A 16863-nucleotide genomic window follows, 5' to 3' on the forward strand; every position below is an offset into this window, starting at 1 on the left:
GTAGGTAGAGTGACACTTGTTTATTCATGGAAGGTAAGTATAGATTGTTTTCTCAGGGGAGCCTGAGAAGCATCTTTAGGGAGGGAGTCAGGGAGTAGACCCAAAGAACTGACTTATTTGGCAATTTCAGCAAGGACCCGGAGCTGTTTCTTGATCCTTGGCTGCCAGGGCCCTATGGCCTGTGGCCTATGTTTTCGTGGTTTCGAGCAGTACGGTGGGAAAGCAGGTGTTTTCTTTTGGCCTACTTTGGTGATGGACTTTGCAGTAAACAAGGGGTTCAGCTTTGCAAGTCGAAAGTCTTGAATAGTTAACTCTTCTGGGTTCTCAGGCTCTTTCCGGAACCTTGTGGGCTCTGCCTTCACATTGGTCTTAGGTGCCTCGTATACAAAGAGAACCTTGTTTTTCAGCTTGTTTTGGATCCAGGGATCAATTGAGGCACAAAGGATTAATGTTTCTTGTAGCTGCGTTGAAACAAAGATCCTAGTGCTGGCTCACTTTGGGTTCAGGCTAGGAGACTCCAGAGAGGGGACACCCAAAGGAAGGGGGAATTCTAGCCACAGGGCACTGTGGCCCCAAGGAACAAGGTCAAGGGACAGTGTCTAAGGGCTCATGACCCTCTCCTCCTGACAAGGAGCAAATGGTGGTGAGATAGGCGGAAGAAGCTTGGAGGAGGGATAGAGAAGAGGAAAAGGTGGGCAGGAATGCCTTACTTACACTCTTCTTCACAGCCTGGTGGTTTTCTGCATCTAGTAAATCCAGGAGCAAGTGGAACACTTGTGGGCTGCGGATCCCCAGGACACCCTGGTAGAAGCAGAGTGAGAGTGCCTACGTAGCCAGCCCCAGGAAGATGCCTTACACTCTTTCCCATTCTAGCCCCTTTGTGAGACTCTGCAGCATAGAGAGCGGGGAGATAGGGTTTCCCAGCTGAGATACTCCTTTCCTTGCCATTTGGGACCACTACATGGGACTTTAATGCCCATATTTGCTAGGAGGAGTCAAGACAATTTCAGCAGCATCTAAGCAACACCCCTCATATCAATCTTCTGTCCCTTAGCCCACCCACCCCCAACCCTGAAGAAAAGGTTATCTTAACTCTCGGTAGGGCTGGAATTCTAAAATAAACAACTTCCCCAAAATTTACAGGCCTTTATTCCCCTCAGTGACTCTGCTCAATCGCCTACTCCGCCTGCCATCAACACAGGAATTGGGTCAGAGAAGCAGAGCCCACCTTACCAAAGAGATGACTGCTTCCTGGCGTGCAGTGGCATCTGGGTTCATCAGTTGTCTGTGTAGAAGGGAGTGAGTATGTTATAGTTGAATTAAGGAGTAGGGGAAGTGGAAGGGAGGCTGGTTGCTTTTTAGGTCCAGAGTCAATTAGGCAAAGTGATGCTAATTTCATTCATTTCCTTCTCTTGTTTCTTGGATCAGAAAAGGGGCTGGGAGAGGAAAAAGAGGCACCACAGTTTGCCAGAAGGCACTGAATGGTGATCAGGACTGTCCAGAACTTTTCTTTTAGAAGTTCTTTTCGTGTCATATTTTCAGCTTTATAGCAACCTATACCTAACCTTAGTAGGTATTATTACTCTCTCTTTACAGATGAACAAAAGCTCAGGGGTCAAAGAGTTACTTGGTTAGGGGCACAGGAAAGGGAGAGCTCAGGACCTGCTGCACTGCAGGTTCTCAGCTCTCACTGACCCTCTGCCCGCTTCCCACTGACCCTCTCACTGACCCTCTGCCCCCTTCCCACACCTAGGATTTGGCCCTGGCAGCTCCCAGACCACTCACGCCTCCACCAAGTTCATCATCATAGGCTTCAACTTGAGTTCTTCCACAGTTTGAGCCACAGCCTGCCTCACAGCCTGCAGAGGGATCAAAATGAGTCAACAGACAGAGGGAATGCATAGGGTACACATAGGAGGGTCTCCTAACTCAGTCTGGGGTACCAGGAAGACTTCCTGGAAGAGGTGATACCTGAGCTGAATGAAACTTGGAAGGTGAGTAGGAATTAACCAGGCAGATGGTTGGGGTTGGTCAGATTTTAGGAGCAGAGGGGAGAGCATATTCAAAAATCTGGAGGCAGGAGAAGGTGCAGAGAGGATGGGGAGCTGAAAATAGTTCAGCTCAGAGAGGTGACCAAATGGACTCTTCCAAGCACTCTGAGTGCTCTAATTACCCTGGGACAACAGGTATAAATCAGGACATGGTTGTTGTAAGCATAGTTGGTGCGTCGTTCTGGTGGGGAGAATGATGAGAGGTGAAGCTAGAGAGGCAAGCAGGCTTGAGCTGTGGAAGCAACATAAGCCACCCACAGGGCATTGGGAGCCAATAGAAAGTCTTATGCAGAGAAGGCACAATCTGATTTATATTTTTAAAAAATGTCTTTAGAAATATAACACCTAGTTTTATAACAAGCTATAGTAAATACAAAAGCAAGGGAACATAGAGGAAGGTAGGATTAATGCTGGTTGGTGATTTGGGAAAGCTTCCCATAGGAGGTATTGTTGGGATTGGTCTTGAAGGAGCCATACAGTATTTTTAGTAGGCAGAAGGGGAGAGGGGTTACTTACTGGTGCGAGTGAATAGTATGAGACAGTTTTTTACCTTATAGAAGGAAGGATGACTCAGATCATTTTAACCTGAGAGAACTGCCTGAGCAAAGGCAAGGTGATATGAAAACATGAACTGCATTAGTTGAACAGGAGTAGGTCAGGATGAATGTGATACTTTGGGGGAAGCCAGGGGAGGTCTCCAGAAAAGGGAAAAGAGAAAGGTTTGGGTGTCTCTGGGCTTGGGAGCTTTGGTCTCACTTACGAGGAAGGGTTCATTATGTGTCTTCCTCCTGAGCAGGTTAAATGTGAGTTCCTCTAGCCCCTGTGCCTGGATCTGTTCCAGCCCAATGGTCTTGAGCATTTGGGTGGCTTCAAAGCGGTCCTGAGGTCGGGGGTGAGGGTTAGCGGGGAGGTGTGAAAGATGGATTCCCTTCTTCATCCCCTAACCCTATCCTAGTGCCAGGAAAGGAAGGGTACAGGCAGTCCAGAGCTTACCTCAAGGACACTGGAAGAACACAGCTGGTCTAGGACGGCCCTGATGACTGGGGCTGAGTGCACATGCATCACCTTGACCAGCATCCTAAGTGCCTATGAAGGGCAGGGTAGGGCAGGGTGTACAGGGCCTATAGGCATCTGTGTGGCCAGGTGGACTTGAGGTCTGAGCCTAGAACTGGTGAGGAACAGCTAAGGTCCTTTTTCCTGCCTCTTGGCCTCTTGAGAACAGAAGTTCATGTGTACATATACATAAATGAACACCCATACCTATCAAATATACACAGACACATGTACACTTATATGTCCATATGAACCCATACTTATACATGGACATAGTTGTAAGCATGCAGAGGATACTGCAGTGCTCCACCACTAGGATGGCAGGATCCAGACCACACACAATTCAGCAGCAGCTTCTGTTTCCCCAGGTATCCCAGCCTCCCGCCCCTCACACCTTCATCCGCTGGGTCTTGAGTCCTTGGCACAGGCACTGCAACAAGAACTCTTGGACCATGTTGCTACGAGGCCTCAGGAAACCCAGGCACAGGGCTGCCTCCAGAGATGCTTCACTGGACGACTTCTTGATCAGTGTCTGTAGTACAGGCACCAGCTTGCCCTCATCCCCGACTTGAGTCCTCTGTGAGGGAGACAGGACACAAAATGGGTAGGGGGAGGGGCTATGTATTTAGCCAGGCTTTGTACTTTATGCTTCCAGACTATATTCACCTTCCTCCCTAAAATGAATCTTGTGCATCAGATTATTTCACCCAATTAACTTATTCTTGCTGTCACCTACTTGCTCCTAGGTCAGATCTCATTTCTCTATAACTATCTCATGGATGGATCACTGTTACTCTCTTCAACACATCTTCTGTGTTAATTCCTGTCATTTAAAAAAATGTACATGTGAGTGATCCCATACCTCTCCTCCAATATCCTTGTTCTCTTCTCTGCCTCAGCCATCCCACTGAGAGACCTGATCATTACCCACAAATGCAGCTTCTCCATAATCTCCATTTCATGGATCCCACTCTGACCATCACCTCTTTTTCCAGTTCCTGCGGCCAACAATTGTTTGATTCCACAAGGGACTAATAATCCATTGAGCCTGCCACCTTTGCATTCCTCCACACCTCCACCCCTCTTGACCCAGCTTAAATTCCATGATCCTGCTGTAATCACTCCCCTTCCTCACCCTCAACTTCTTTGCCCACTCTTGCTTCATTCTACTCCCTGGACAGAACTACAATCCTGGCTAAATCCAACTCTCCACTTTGTGCCACTACTTCCTGGAGAAAAACACTGTGGCAGTGAATGATCTTATTAAAATGTGTGAACTACAGACCTCATATAGACCCTTAATGCTGCCTGGTAATCATACTGTTTTTCCCTGGGCAGTTCTCTTTCTCACTCTTCTAATTCACATCGTTTCTGGAACACTTCTTCCTCTATTCTTATTCTTGGCTAATGACCTTGCTTTCTACTTCACTGAGAAAATAAAAGCAATAGAAAGGAAGTTCCATAGACTCCTATGACCACTTCTGTCCAACTTCCAATACTTGCACCCATATGCCCATCCTTTCTACTTGTTAACTATGGACTATAACCATCTATCTAAGCCCAGTCTCCACTTGTGTCAGACTTTATCTCTTCTCAGCTGTTTAAGGACATTGTTTAAGAACATTGTTATTTTTCACACTCTCTTCAAAGTCCTTATTTATTTTTATTTTTATTTTTTGAGATGGAGTCTTGCTCTGTTGCCCAGGCTGGAGTGCAGTGGCACGATCTTGGCTCACTGCAAGCTCCACCTCCCAGGTTCATGCCATTTTCCTGCCTCAGCCTCCCAAGTAGCTGGGACGTCAGGCACCCACCACCACGCTGAGCTAATTTTTTTGTTTTTGTATTTTTAGTAGAGACGGAGTTTCACCGAGTTAGCCAGGATGGTCTCGATCTCCTGACCTCGTGATCTGACCCTCTCTGCCTCCCAAAGTGCTGGGATTACAGGGGCGAGCCACCGCGCCCAGCCCAAAGTCCTTATTTTTCTAACAACGGGATCATTACTCCTCAGTGTGGAAACATGCTGTTTTCTTTTTTCTTGACTCTACTTCTGTGCCAACTACTACCTTTCTAGCAAAACTTGGAAAGTTGTCCATATTTTCTGTCCCTAACTTCTTTCTTCCCAATCTCTCTTAAACCCACTCAAATCAGGCTTTCACCTCCACTACTCCACCAAAATGGCTCTATTAAGATAATCAATGATTCAGCCGGGCGCAGTTGAGCCTGGGTGACAGAGTGACCCGTCTCAAAAAGAAAGATAATCAATGATTCCCACATTGTTAAATCCACATATGAGTTCTCAGTCCTTACATGACTTGATATGTTTGATTTCTCTTCTCTCCTGGATGTATGTTCTTCACTTGATTTTCAGAACACCACACTCTTGGTTGTCTTCCTACCCTATTGGCCACTCCTCAGTATTTACTTGTTCCTTCCCTTCTCCCTGACCTCCTAATATTGGGGTGCCCCAAAGCTCAGTGATCTCATCTAGTGTAGTGACATCATATGCTGACAACTCCCAGATTTCCTTCCCTAGTTCAGACTTCTCTCCTAAACTCCAGATTGTATATCTAACCATTTACTTACCACTTCCCTTGGAGTTCTGGTAGATGTTTCAGACATAACTTATCTAAAACTAGATTTCTGATGCAAACTCCAAACCTCTTCTACAGCTTTCTCAACCTTAGTTGATAATAACTTCATCTTTTCAGTTGCTAGGCCAAAAATCTTGGTTTCATCCTTGTTTCCTCATTGTCTTTTACAACTCATTCAACCTGTCAAGAGTTTTGCTTTCAAAATATATCCAGCATTTGAGGCCAGGTGCAATGGCTCAAGCCTGTAATCCCAGCACTTTGGGAGGCTGAGGCGGGCAGATCACCTGAGGTCGAGAGTTCAAGACCAGCCTGACCAACATGGAGAAACCCCATCTCTACTAAAAATACAAAATTAGCCAGGTGTGGTGGTGCATGCCTGTAATCCCAGCTACTCGGGAGGCTGAGGCAGGAGAATCGCTTGAACCCAGGAGGCAGAGGTTGCAGTGAGCTGAGATGGAGAGCACTCCAGCCTGGGCAACAAGAGCGAAACCTCATCTCAAAAACTCCCAAAATTATATATATCCAGAATTAAATCACTTCTTACCAACTCCACTGGGATCCCCATGGTCCAAGCCATTATCACATCTCGTCAGGATTATTTCAGTAGCTCCTAATTGATCTCCCTGCTTACACTTTTGGCTCCTAACCCCCAGTCTTTTTGCAGCATATAAGTCAGAGTGAACCTTTTGAAATGTAAGTTACATCATGTTATTCCTCTGCTCAAAATTTCTAATGGCTCCCTATTTCTTTTTTTTTTTTTTTTTTTTGAGACAGAGTCTTGCTCTGTCGCCAGGCTGGAGTACAGTGGCATGATCTTGGTTCACTGCAACCTCCACCTCCTGGATTCAAACGATTCCCCTGCCTCAGCCTCCCAAGTAGCTGGGATTACAGACATGCGCCACTATGCTCGGCTAGTTTTTCTTTTGTTTTTTTGTATTTTAGTAGAGATGGGGTTTCACCATGTTGACCAGGATGGTCTTGATCTCCTGACCTTGTGATCCACCCACCTCGGCCTCCCAGAGTGCTGGGATTATAGGGGTGAGCCACTGCACCCAGCTGGCTCCCTATTTCACTCAGAGTAAAAGCCCAAGTACTTAAAACAGCCCAGAAGGCCACATATGACTTAGTCTCCTATTAACTTCTTTAACTTGACCTCATTTCTTATTGCTGTATTCTTACTTCACGTTAACCACACTGGCCCTCTTGCCTTTTTTTTTTTTTTTTTTTACTTTTTAAATGGTTTTATGTGCAAATAATGAGCAGATGTTGTACCCATAAATTCTACTTTCCAAAAACGAGCTTTTTAAAAGAAAACCACATAACAACTTTTAAAAGGCACTGGGATTCCTCTGCTTCTAGATCATTGGTAGGCTAGAAAAATAAAGTTTGTTCTACCGGGAATCACAAGTTAGAACTGAATATTCTCCAAAGTGGAAACTCTAGAGTGTAGTGTCACTCCAGGCAAAGATTATTCAGTTCTCATCCCCAACATCCACAACTACCTATCAGAAGGGTTAAACCAGGTCAAAGCAGTCCAGCATAATTAGGCTTCATCAAACAATGTCATTATGCTCTTCTAAGATGCAAATAAACCAAAATAGGAAATATTAAAATCAAAATAATATTTGACAGTGTCATACAGATTGTTAGTTCCTTGATGTGTTCCTCCTTCTGTAACATTAATAAAGAGAATATTTTACTGCAAAGAATATTTTGTTTTATATATCACTAGCCATGGATTTTAGCCATTAGTTATTATATGCTGCCTAATGTCATTATCCAAATGGCATAACCGTTTTACGTCCACAATTCACTTCTGTAGTTATAAGTAGAATTTTCATGATTTACATAAATCTATTAGTGAAGATTTAACACTGACATGAAATCTAACATTCATAATACCTGATGTTTTGTAGATGGCAATGTAGGAAAGATATATTTTAATCACTTTTCATTTAAGTGACCTTATGTAAAAAATAAACTAATAATTTAGCAGTTCGAAGTCTTCAAAGGGCATTTTCAAATGTACATAAAAGAAATGGTTACAGAGATTTTTAAGAAGCATCCTCTTGTCCACATCCTCTTGTAACTGCTGTACCGTTTTCTCTTCCAACTGCTTCGCTTTGCCTGCAAGAGGGGCTCGGATAAGATGGATGTTTTGCTTGACTTCTTTGATATCCTGAACTTTCTGTAGCTCTTTATTTTTCTTCAATCTGTTCATTATAAATTTAACGTGGCATTTCTGTTTGATCTCTTCAACTCTCTTCATTGCATCAATAGTTTTATTCCATCGCTCTTGCTAGCATTTGATAGGTTCATTTCTATGTTTTTAAAATTCAAATGAATTATCCACTGTAAGCTCTTTCCGGAATGCTTTGGTCCACCTAACTTTGTGAGGATTGCGCTTCTTTTTATAGTTTTTATGACATTTAGATTTACAAAATCTGAACACTTTGCAATCATTGCGGACAAACATCATGTCGTGGCTTGAGGTAGGTGGGCCCCGAAGAGAAGTAACACTTCTTGATACCCTTGTTGAACCTGTGTAGGTCCTCACCAACCAAACGCCATGCTTGAAAGCCCTCTTGCTTTCTTAACCATGCCAAATATACTCCTCCCTTTGCATTGGTCCTTCTGCCTGGAATGTCTTCTCTCAGATATCTGTAAGGCTAACCCACTCACTTTCTTTATGTCCTTGCTCAAATGCACCTTCTAAATGAGGCCTTCCCTGTCTACTATATTTAACATTGCAACCCATCCCTACTCCCACTTGTCACTCCTTGATCACTCTTACTTACCCTGCTATGTAATTGTTTCCATTGTACCTGTCACCTCTAACATACTACATAATTTTCTTTTTCTTTTTTTTTTTGAAATGGAGTTTTGCTCTAATTGCCCAGGCTGGAGTGCAATGGTGCAATCTTGGCTCACTACAAACTCTGCCTCCTGTGTTCAAGCAATTCTGCCTCAGCCTTCCAAGTAGCTGGGATTACAGGTGTGTGTCACCATGCCTGGCTAAGTTTTTCTTTTTTTTTTTTTTTTTTTTTTTTTTGATTTTTAGTGGAGACAGGGTCTCACCATGTTGGTCAGGCTGGTCTTAAACTCCTGACCTGAAGTGATCCACCCGCCTCAGCCTTCCAACGTGCTGGGATTACAGGCGTCAGCCACCATTCCCAGCCTAATTTTCTAAAAATAAATTTATTGGTTATGATGGGTCTCCCCCATTAGAGGGTAACCTCCTCCATAAGGACAGATATCTTTGCCTGTCTGGTTCACTGCTATATCCCAAGGGCCTAGGACAGTGCCCGGCACATGATAGCTGTTTATTTTATATTTGCTGAATAAATGGATGAATGATGGATTCTCTTTTACATAGAGCAATGATGGGGTCAAAGTAAGAGAACACTAAAGGAGAAAAAACCAGTAGGGTCTGAGGACTCTCTTGGGCCCCGTGTCTTCTTGACAGGTTTTACCTTAATAAGTTATTTTAGAGATGATAATGATAATGATGGTTACCACTGAAAGAGCATAGGCATTGTACTAGGTGTTTTACATACATTATCTCATTTAGTCCTCTCAACAGTACTATCAGGCAATTACAGATGCTCCTCTATTTCCAATGACATCCCATGGATGAGTTTATCAGGTTGTAATGTCATGCTCATGGTAAGTTAAGGAGTGTACTGAATATGTGTTGTTTTTGCACTGTTGTAAAGTCAAAAAATCGTAAGTTAAACCATCTAAATCTGGAACCATCTGTACTGTCTCCATTCTCCATTTTAAATACAAACTGCAGCTCTGAAATTTGGCTTTTCAGAAATGGACTAGTAAATGGCCAAGCCATATGCTTCTATTCAACTTCCGAGGGAACTCCTCAAGGACAGTGTCTTCCTCTATCAAAGCTGTGCTAGGTTAACTTCTTCCTCACCCAACCCCCAGCTAAACCTATCAGTTACCTTGTCCAGCTTTGCCCCTAGTTGACTGTCCTCCCAATCACCTTGTCTTTAGAGACAGCAGCCCAGGAGTTAAGAGCCATTCGTAGCCCCGTCAAAGTCTCCATCCTTTGACCCTCATTTTTCTCCTTCAGCTGTTTGATGAGAGCCCGGATCACATGCTTATTTAGGCAACCTGGACAGGGAGGGGCCTCAAGTCAGGGCAGAGCCTCTGGTACTGCCCTTCTCTGCAAGGACCTATTGAACTCCACTTTGCTATTGAGACCTAAGTTCCAAGTCCTAGGTACCACGGTGTTGCCCATCCTCCCAGGATACCAGGGCAGCTGACTGAACATGAACACAATTCCAAGCGCCCTCCCTCTCCCTCTCTCTAATCTCTTTTCCCTTTTCACCCCACCTTCCTCTCTTGGTTCGACATAACTGGGATAGTTCTCAGGCCTTGCCAAATGCTAGGTTGGAGTAGGTGTATGCTCCTCACCCATTTGTCCTTACCCAAAGGAGAAAGTGGTTACACTTTCTCAACTCCCCACCAAGGAAGATGACATACTTACCCAGGATGGCCAGGGTTCGGTAGGCCTCGTACTGTACTTTCTCTGGACCAGTTTGGGCCTAATTTAAGAGGCAGGTGGTAGGAACATATAATAAGGTGATGGAATGTCAGAGCTTTAGGGATTGTCTCAGCTTAACTTCTCATTTTACAAAAGAGGAAACTGAAGCCTAGAAAGTGACCTATCTATTCTCAAATACAGAATACAGGCAAAATGGTTCAATGGAAGGAACAATGCAGTTGGGAGTTAGATGTTTGTTCAAATCTCTATCTGGTATCTAGTAGCCACTTGGCCTTGGGCAAGACCCTTGGTCTTTCAGAGCTTTCATTTTCTTTAAAAAAAATACAGATACTAATTCCTGGTGTTGTTGTAAGAGTTAAATGAGATTATGGATATTAAGAATGCATGTTCCCAGTGGTAAGCTGATGTGTACATATGCGGTGTTTCCAGTTAAGGCAGAGAATGTACTCTGTTCTGGTTTTCAGACTTTCCTGGCTTTTCAGTCCAATAATGTCTTTTTGGTTAGACCGGGGGATCTTCAGATTCTTCCTTCCCCATCTTTTAGATCCAGCTGCTCTTCTAAGAGGCCAAGGACATGAGATGGGGGCATGCTGCACAGTGGTGGCTATGTCCTTACTGGATCTGACCTGCCATCCTAGCACCCTGAGGAGCCTTGTCTATGCCCATGTACCACACATCTCAGACCCTGTTTCCTTCTTTCCTGAACTCCAGCAGTTCTCAGACTCACCACCTGCTGTAGTGCCTTCATGACAAACTTGTCACTGATGCGTAAGCATCCCAGAGCCTGCAGGAAGAGGGATGGAGGAAAGAGAAGGAACCCTGGACACCATCCCCAGGAGTTACCATTCTCTGGACACAGCTGGAGTTTGTGCTTGGAATACCATCCCCACAACCACCATCACATCAAGCAGCTTTTTACTTTCCAGCTCGACCAATTCCTGGCTGTAACCACCCTGTATCCTTGCCTTTTCTCACCTGTGCTGCATAGAATTGCTCATCCTCTCTGGGAGATTCCAGGCTTTTTGTGAGTTCCTGCCCATCCAAGGCAGCCAGTGGAAAGGAAGACAGAGAAAAATACAGAATTTCAAACTAAAGGGAGCTCATCCAATCCAATCCCTTTTCCTACCCTCCCTCGGTTTTTCAGGCAAGGACTGAGGGCTGAAGGATGGTGTGAGCCCAAGGGAAGGGCACCCAGAGGGAGGGAGTCCCCCACGTCCTCTCCCACATGGTCCTGACCCTTAATCTTTGCCACTTCAGGGGGTCCCAGGTAGGCTCTAAGGGCCTAGATCGCATCTCAGATTTTATAGTCAGCTTGCTCATGGGGAGATGGAACATTTGGATGTGGGTTTGATGTACTTCTCTGATGTACCTGTGTGAGAAATTGCATAGGCAGCTTTGGTCCCCTTGTACCTTCCCTCCTCAGGTTGCACCCTCACCTCTGCCACAGGGCTGCGGCCCACCTCAGAAATGGGACCAGAGGAAGACAGATGAGGACTCAGTGATATCCACCAGAGCCGAGCCGAGCTGGCCAAGCCAGGTGGAGCTGAGCCGAGCCGAGCCGCCCTAAGCTCCTCTCTGGGACCTGTAGGCTGACTTGCCTTACTCCCTGGGCCACCCCTTCCTTGCCCTTCCTTACTTTCCTAGAAGATGTGGAGAGTGAGGAGAATATGGAGGCCAGCAAAACACACCTATGGTCATCTCTCGTTTTCCTCAACATCTTCTCAGCCTCCCGTTCCTCTCGCTGATCATACAGGTCGTGCCAGTGCGTGTAGATCTCAGGTTTATTGAAGTAGCAGTACGGGACTGAGTTTGGCTTGCTCGGATGCTGCCTCCAGCACTCTGGACTTGGGGGAAACTCTTCCTTTGGCATCTGGGTTTGCAAGTGGCAGAACAGTCAGAGGGGTCCCCTAGGCCCTTACTTGGGGTATGGGGAGGAGGGGGTAAAGAGAGGGAAGGGCAGGGTGAGACAGATGCCCTCTAGCCTCTCATCTGAGCTGGAGTCACAGCTACAACTTAACCCATTGCATAACTTGGGCAAGTTACTTCATCCTAGCAAGGTCTCAGTCTTCTTATCTGTAAAACAAAGCTAATAATCCTTGCTCTGTGTCCCTACCAAGATTATTGTAAAGATCAAAAGAGATCCAGATTGTGAAGCCACTGGTGATCTGTAAATTGATCTGAACACATAGTTTGGTTAGTTGAGGGTCTCAAAGCACTTTGAAAATGGCATTTGGGTAGGGAAATGAAAAGGCAAGGTGTGGGAAGGATGTGGAATAAAGGTGGGGAAAAGACAGACTGTTGCTCATTCAGATACTTATTTGAGTACCAACTATGTGCCAGGTACTGTGCTGGGTGCTAGGACTGCAGTTATCCTTGCCCTCATGGAACTTAACAGTTTAGCAGGAAAACAGACTTTCTTAAAATAATCTATCACTTAAACAATTGTGAAACTACAGCTCTCACTGTAATGGAGGATTTTGAGTGGGTCAGGGGCTTTCTCTGAAGATTTGGCTAGGATTCATCCCTGTCTCTTCTTAAGCCTTTCTTTCACTCTTTGCAACAGATCTGGGCAACAGGGGAGAGGGGCTTCAGCTGTGGTTCCCAACTTTGTGCTGAGAAGATCATAGTAAAGGTTCTCAAGTGATTGGCATAAGTTCAAAAAATGGAGCATTGACTCACAGTGAGTAGGGTTGCAGATTTAGGAAGAAAAAAAAAAAAGCTCCCTCCTCCCCAACAACAAAAAAATACTAGGATGTCAAGTTAAATTTGGATTTTAGGTAATGAATGAAATATTCGGGGCACATTTGTACTAAAACACCATTTGTTGTGTATCCAAAATTCAAATTTAATTGGTCATTCTATATTTCATCTGGCAACCCAAACTGTGAGGGTTGCTAACTGTCCCTGTGTTAACTAATAAAAATGACTTCCATTAGTAAGCACCTTCTGCACAGCCAAGGCCTCATAGACTTTGTCTCATAACAACTCCACAAAGGGAGGTGGTCAGGTGTTAACCTGTGACACAGGAAGCTCCTGAGGCTCTGAGGGGGAAAGTGGCTTGTTCAAGATCACAGAGTTAATGGGAGCGCCAGAGATGAATGTCAGGGTTCTATGAGCTGGCTTTAACGGGAAGGGATAGTTTGCTGCCCCTCCTAACTTTGATACAGCTCCCAGGATAGCAAAAGTAAGGGGTCTTACCTGGTAGCAGGACAAAGGCAGATGAACAGGAGCCATGGCTTTTCTGAGTTCTGGCAAGAGGAATAAGAGTATGTGTGTGGTTCAAATGAGATAGCAGTTGCAGGCTGGGCGCGGTGGCTCCTGCCTATAATCCCAGCACTTTGGGAAGCCAGGAAGGGCAGATCACCTGAGGTCAGAGGTTTGAGACCAGCCTAGTCAACATGGTGAAACCCCATCTGTACTAAAAATACAAAAAAAATTAGTCAGCCGGGCAAGGTGACTCACACCTGTAATCCCAGCACTTTGGGAGGCTGAGACGGGCAGATCACGAGGTCAGGAGATCGAGACCATCCTGGCTAACATGGTGAAACCCTATCTCCACTAAAAATACAAAAAAGAAATTAGCTGGGCTTGGTGGCAGGCGCCTGTAGTCCCAGCTACTTGTGAGACTGAGGCAGGAGAATGGCGTGAACCCGGGAGGCGGAGCTTGCAGTGAGCCTAGATCGTGCCACTGCACTCCAGCCTGGGTGACAGGGCGAGACTCTGTCTCAAAAAAAACAAAAAAAGAAAAAGAAAAACATTAGCCAGGGGTGGTGGTGCACGCCTATAGTCCCAGCTACTTGAGAGGCTGAGGCAGGAGAATCTCTTGAATCTGGGAGGTGGAGGTTGCAGGGAGCCGAAATCGTGCCATGCCTGGGCAACAGCAAGACTCAAAAAAAAAAAAAAAAAGAGAGCAGTTGCAAAGATGGGTTACAGAATAAATACATTCGAGCATTTATTTATTCAGCATTTAGTGACTACTACTACCAGATATTTCACCAGGCACCGGAGAGATAAGGTATAATTCCTACCTTTAAGTGGCACATAGCCTACTACCTTCCTAACTCAATATGTGGTTTGCGGAGCAGCAGCATTGCTGTGCATATTAGAATATTTGTGGGAATTTTGAACATGGCTAGGTCCTTCATCAAATTAATCAAATCAAATTATGTGGGGATGGGGCCTAGGCATTTTGGAAAGCTCCCCAGAAGATTCTAATGTGCAGCTGAGGGTGAAAACCACTGGGGTCATTCAGTGTCTCAAACTAGATTGTGCATTAGAATTACCTGGAGAGGCTGGGCATGGTGCGTCACATCTGTAATCCCAGCCCTTTGGGAGGCCAAAGCTGGCAGATTGCTTGAGCCCAGGAGTTCGAGACCAATCTGGGCAACAAAGTGAGACTGCCCCCTAACCTTCAATTAGAAAAAAAAAAAAAAAATCACATGGAGAGTTTGTTAAAACACAGATTTCTGGGACTCATACCCACAGTATCTGATTCACTAGATTAGGGGTGGGGTCTGAGAATTTGGATTTCGTGTTTTTTGTTTTGTTTTTATTGAGACAGAGTCTTGCTCTCTTGCCCGGGCCGCTGGAGTGTAGTGGCACAATCTTGGCTCAGGTCAATCTCTGCCTCCCAGGTTCAAATGGTTCTCATACCTCAGCCTCCCAAGTAGCTGGAATTATAGGCACCTGCCACCACGCCCAGCTGATTTTTGTATTTTTAGTTGAGATGGCGTTTCACCATGTTGGCCAGGCTGGTCTCAAATTCCTGGTCTCAAGTGATCCGCCTGCCTTGGCCTCCCAAAGTGCTGGAATTACAGACGTGAGCCACCGTGCCCAGCTGAGGATTTGCATTCCTAACAAGATGCTGATACTGCTGGTCATGGGATCACGTTTTGAGGACCACTGTTCTAGCTGGAGAGACAGAAGTGTTTCTTAGTGATTAACAGAGGGAAACAGATGTGAAGATAGATGTAGACACAGGTGGTACTCTTGAGGGGTACCTAACCTGGCTGGGAGGATAAGGGAAGGTTTCCTAGAGTGAACTGCACAAGCTGAGTCTTCAATACAAACAGGAGCTAGCCAGGTGGATAAGGGGGAAGAGCATTAGACATGGAACACCCTATGCAAAGATTTGGAGGTGCAAGAATTGAGGGTAAAGAGCAGGGTGCAGGTGTGGGAGCAGAAACTGGGGAGACACACAGGTGTCCCATCTTAGAGGGCCCTGTAGGCCCTGCTGAGGAGCCTGAGACTTACCTTGAGGACTGTGCAGAGCCATCAAAGTGTCCAAGGGCCTGCCCTGATGTTTCCCATGGGTTTGCTGAACTCACCTAGACCCTTGCCTGGGAGTGAGAGGCAGGTAGCATTTCTTTTTCAGTCCCCTTCTCTGGGCTCCATTTCTGTCCATCCCAGCCTCACCTTTGGTCCTGTCTGGATATTCCAGCCATGGATACAGGAACATTGACCTGGAGATATCAAAGATATCAGTTGATTTTTCATAGGCCATCTTCTCCTGGTGGAGCCAGAGGGAACCTGCAGCAGGGAATACAAGGCTTTTAGGGGAGTGGGGACACAGCTGGAGGAGACCTCTCCTCTGTGGTGCAAGAGGTACAGGTGAGGTGTCTGGACTTCTGGAGGTAGAAGCTTCCAAGTGCTAAGCAACCAGGTTACTTTGGTAAATAGAACACTCAGGTTTCACTTCTGAGCCCCAGCTGTGGCATTTGAGCTAGTCACTTTATTTTCTGAGTTTCAGTTTCCTCACTGGACAAGTAGGAAAGTCATGTCTGTCTGGCTTAACAAAAGGGCCTGTGGTGAGGCATAAACTGGAGAAGAAAGTCAAACCATTTGGTGAACTGTCAAGCTCAAGTAAGCCCATGTTAGGATCAGGAATTGTTCTTAGGATTAGTCATTGTGAAAATGGCAGGGATGGGAAAGTCCCTTTATTTATTTGTTTGTTTGTTTGTTTGTTTGTTTGTTTGGAGAGGGAGTCTCATTCTGTCACCCAGGCTGGAGTGCAGTGGCATGATCTTGGCTCACTGCAGTCTCTACCTCCCAGGTTCAAGCAATTCTCCTGCTTCAGCCTCCCAAATAGCTGGGACAACAGGTGCATGCCACCACACTGGGCTAATTTTTGTATTTTTAGAAGAGACGGGGTTTCACCATGTTGGCCAGGCTGGTCTCAAACTTCTGACCTCAGGTGATCTGCCTGCCTTGGCCTCCTAAAATTCTGGGATTACAGGCGTGAGCCACTGCGCCTGGCCCTGGAAAGTCCCTTTTATACACACCCTCTCCCTGTCTTTGGCAGCAAAAGACTGAACTCATCTGTGTGGTAAGGAGCTGCCTTTTTCTTTTCTTTTCTTTCAACTTTTTTTATTTTATTTTATTTTACTTTATGTTCCAGGATACATGTGCAGAAAGTGCAGGTTTGTTACATAGATACATGGTAAATGTGTGTCATGATGGTTTGCTGCACCTCTCAACCCTTCACCTAGGTATTAAGCCCAGCATGCATTTGCTATTTGACCTGATGAAGGAGCTGCTTTTTATACCTCTTACTTTTGCATATTCTGTTCCCTCTACCTGTCAGTCTTTTCCTTTTAAACCTGTTAAACGGTCTCTCAGATCTTTCAAAAAGTCCACTCAAATGTTT

General features: G+C 45.4%; 1 protein-coding gene, 2 long non-coding RNA genes and 1 pseudogene across 10 annotated transcripts in view; 2 read left to right on the forward strand and 2 right to left on the reverse strand.

Annotated features, from left to right (window-relative positions):
- On the reverse strand, positions 1 to 15860 carry HEATR9 (HEAT repeat containing 9). Of its 8 annotated transcripts, none has more exons than XM_017950512.2 (15): positions 15633 to 15860; positions 13416 to 13465; positions 11906 to 12087; positions 11454 to 11586; positions 11193 to 11249; positions 10945 to 11001; positions 10200 to 10257; positions 9693 to 9823; positions 3499 to 3681; positions 3045 to 3137; positions 2812 to 2931; positions 1786 to 1859; positions 1234 to 1285; positions 715 to 801; positions 1 to 377 (listed from the first exon to the last, which is right to left on the reverse strand). In XM_017950512.2, exons 1-15 carry the CDS (start codon positions 15718 to 15720, stop codon positions 114 to 116), a joined length of 1629 nt encoding a protein of 542 aa, XP_017806001.1. In that variant the 5' UTR covers positions 15721 to 15860; the 3' UTR covers positions 1 to 113. The 8 variants fall into 8 exon arrangements, with proteins under 8 accessions (XP_017806001.1, XP_003912683.1, XP_017806003.1 ...); XM_003912634.4 differs by having other exon boundaries at positions 1 to 461; XM_017950514.2 differs by having other exon boundaries at positions 1 to 461; positions 711 to 801.
- LOC108582630 lies at positions 673 to 2295 on the forward strand. The gene is made up of 2 exons (XR_001896326.2): positions 673 to 1299; positions 1754 to 2295. It is a non-coding gene; the product is annotated as an uncharacterized LOC108582630 (long non-coding RNA).
- LOC108582627 lies at positions 7677 to 9473 on the reverse strand (annotated as a pseudogene).
- LOC116271042 overlaps positions 15567 to 16863 on the forward strand; it is a 16755-nt gene continuing 15458 nt past the window's right edge. The window contains exon 1 of the long non-coding RNA XR_004179395.1: positions 15567 to 16079. This is a non-coding gene — a long non-coding RNA (uncharacterized LOC116271042). The remainder of the gene's footprint in view (positions 16080 to 16863) is intronic.

The sequence above is a fragment of the Papio anubis genome, chromosome 17, assembly GCF_008728515.1.
Source record: "Papio anubis isolate 15944 chromosome 17, Panubis1.0, whole genome shotgun sequence".
Taxonomy (NCBI): domain Eukaryota; kingdom Metazoa; phylum Chordata; class Mammalia; order Primates; family Cercopithecidae; genus Papio; species Papio anubis.

What these genes read in the sequence shown, in the direction of transcription:
- HEATR9 (XM_003912634.4), bottom strand. Translation starts at nt 15,720, where the DNA reads ATGGCCTATGAAAAATCAACTGATATCTTTGATATCTCCAGGTCAATG. An exon ending in TGAAGTGGCAAAGATTAAGG is followed by an intron (nt 11,250 to 11,453) that starts GTCAGGACCATG and finishes TTGGATGGGCAG; the next exon opens with GAACTCACAAAAAGCCTGGA. An exon ending in TGAAGGCACTACAGCAGGTG is followed by an intron (nt 10,258 to 10,944) that starts GTGAGTCTGAGA and finishes CTCTTAAATTAG; the next exon opens with GCCCAAACTGGTCCAGAGAA.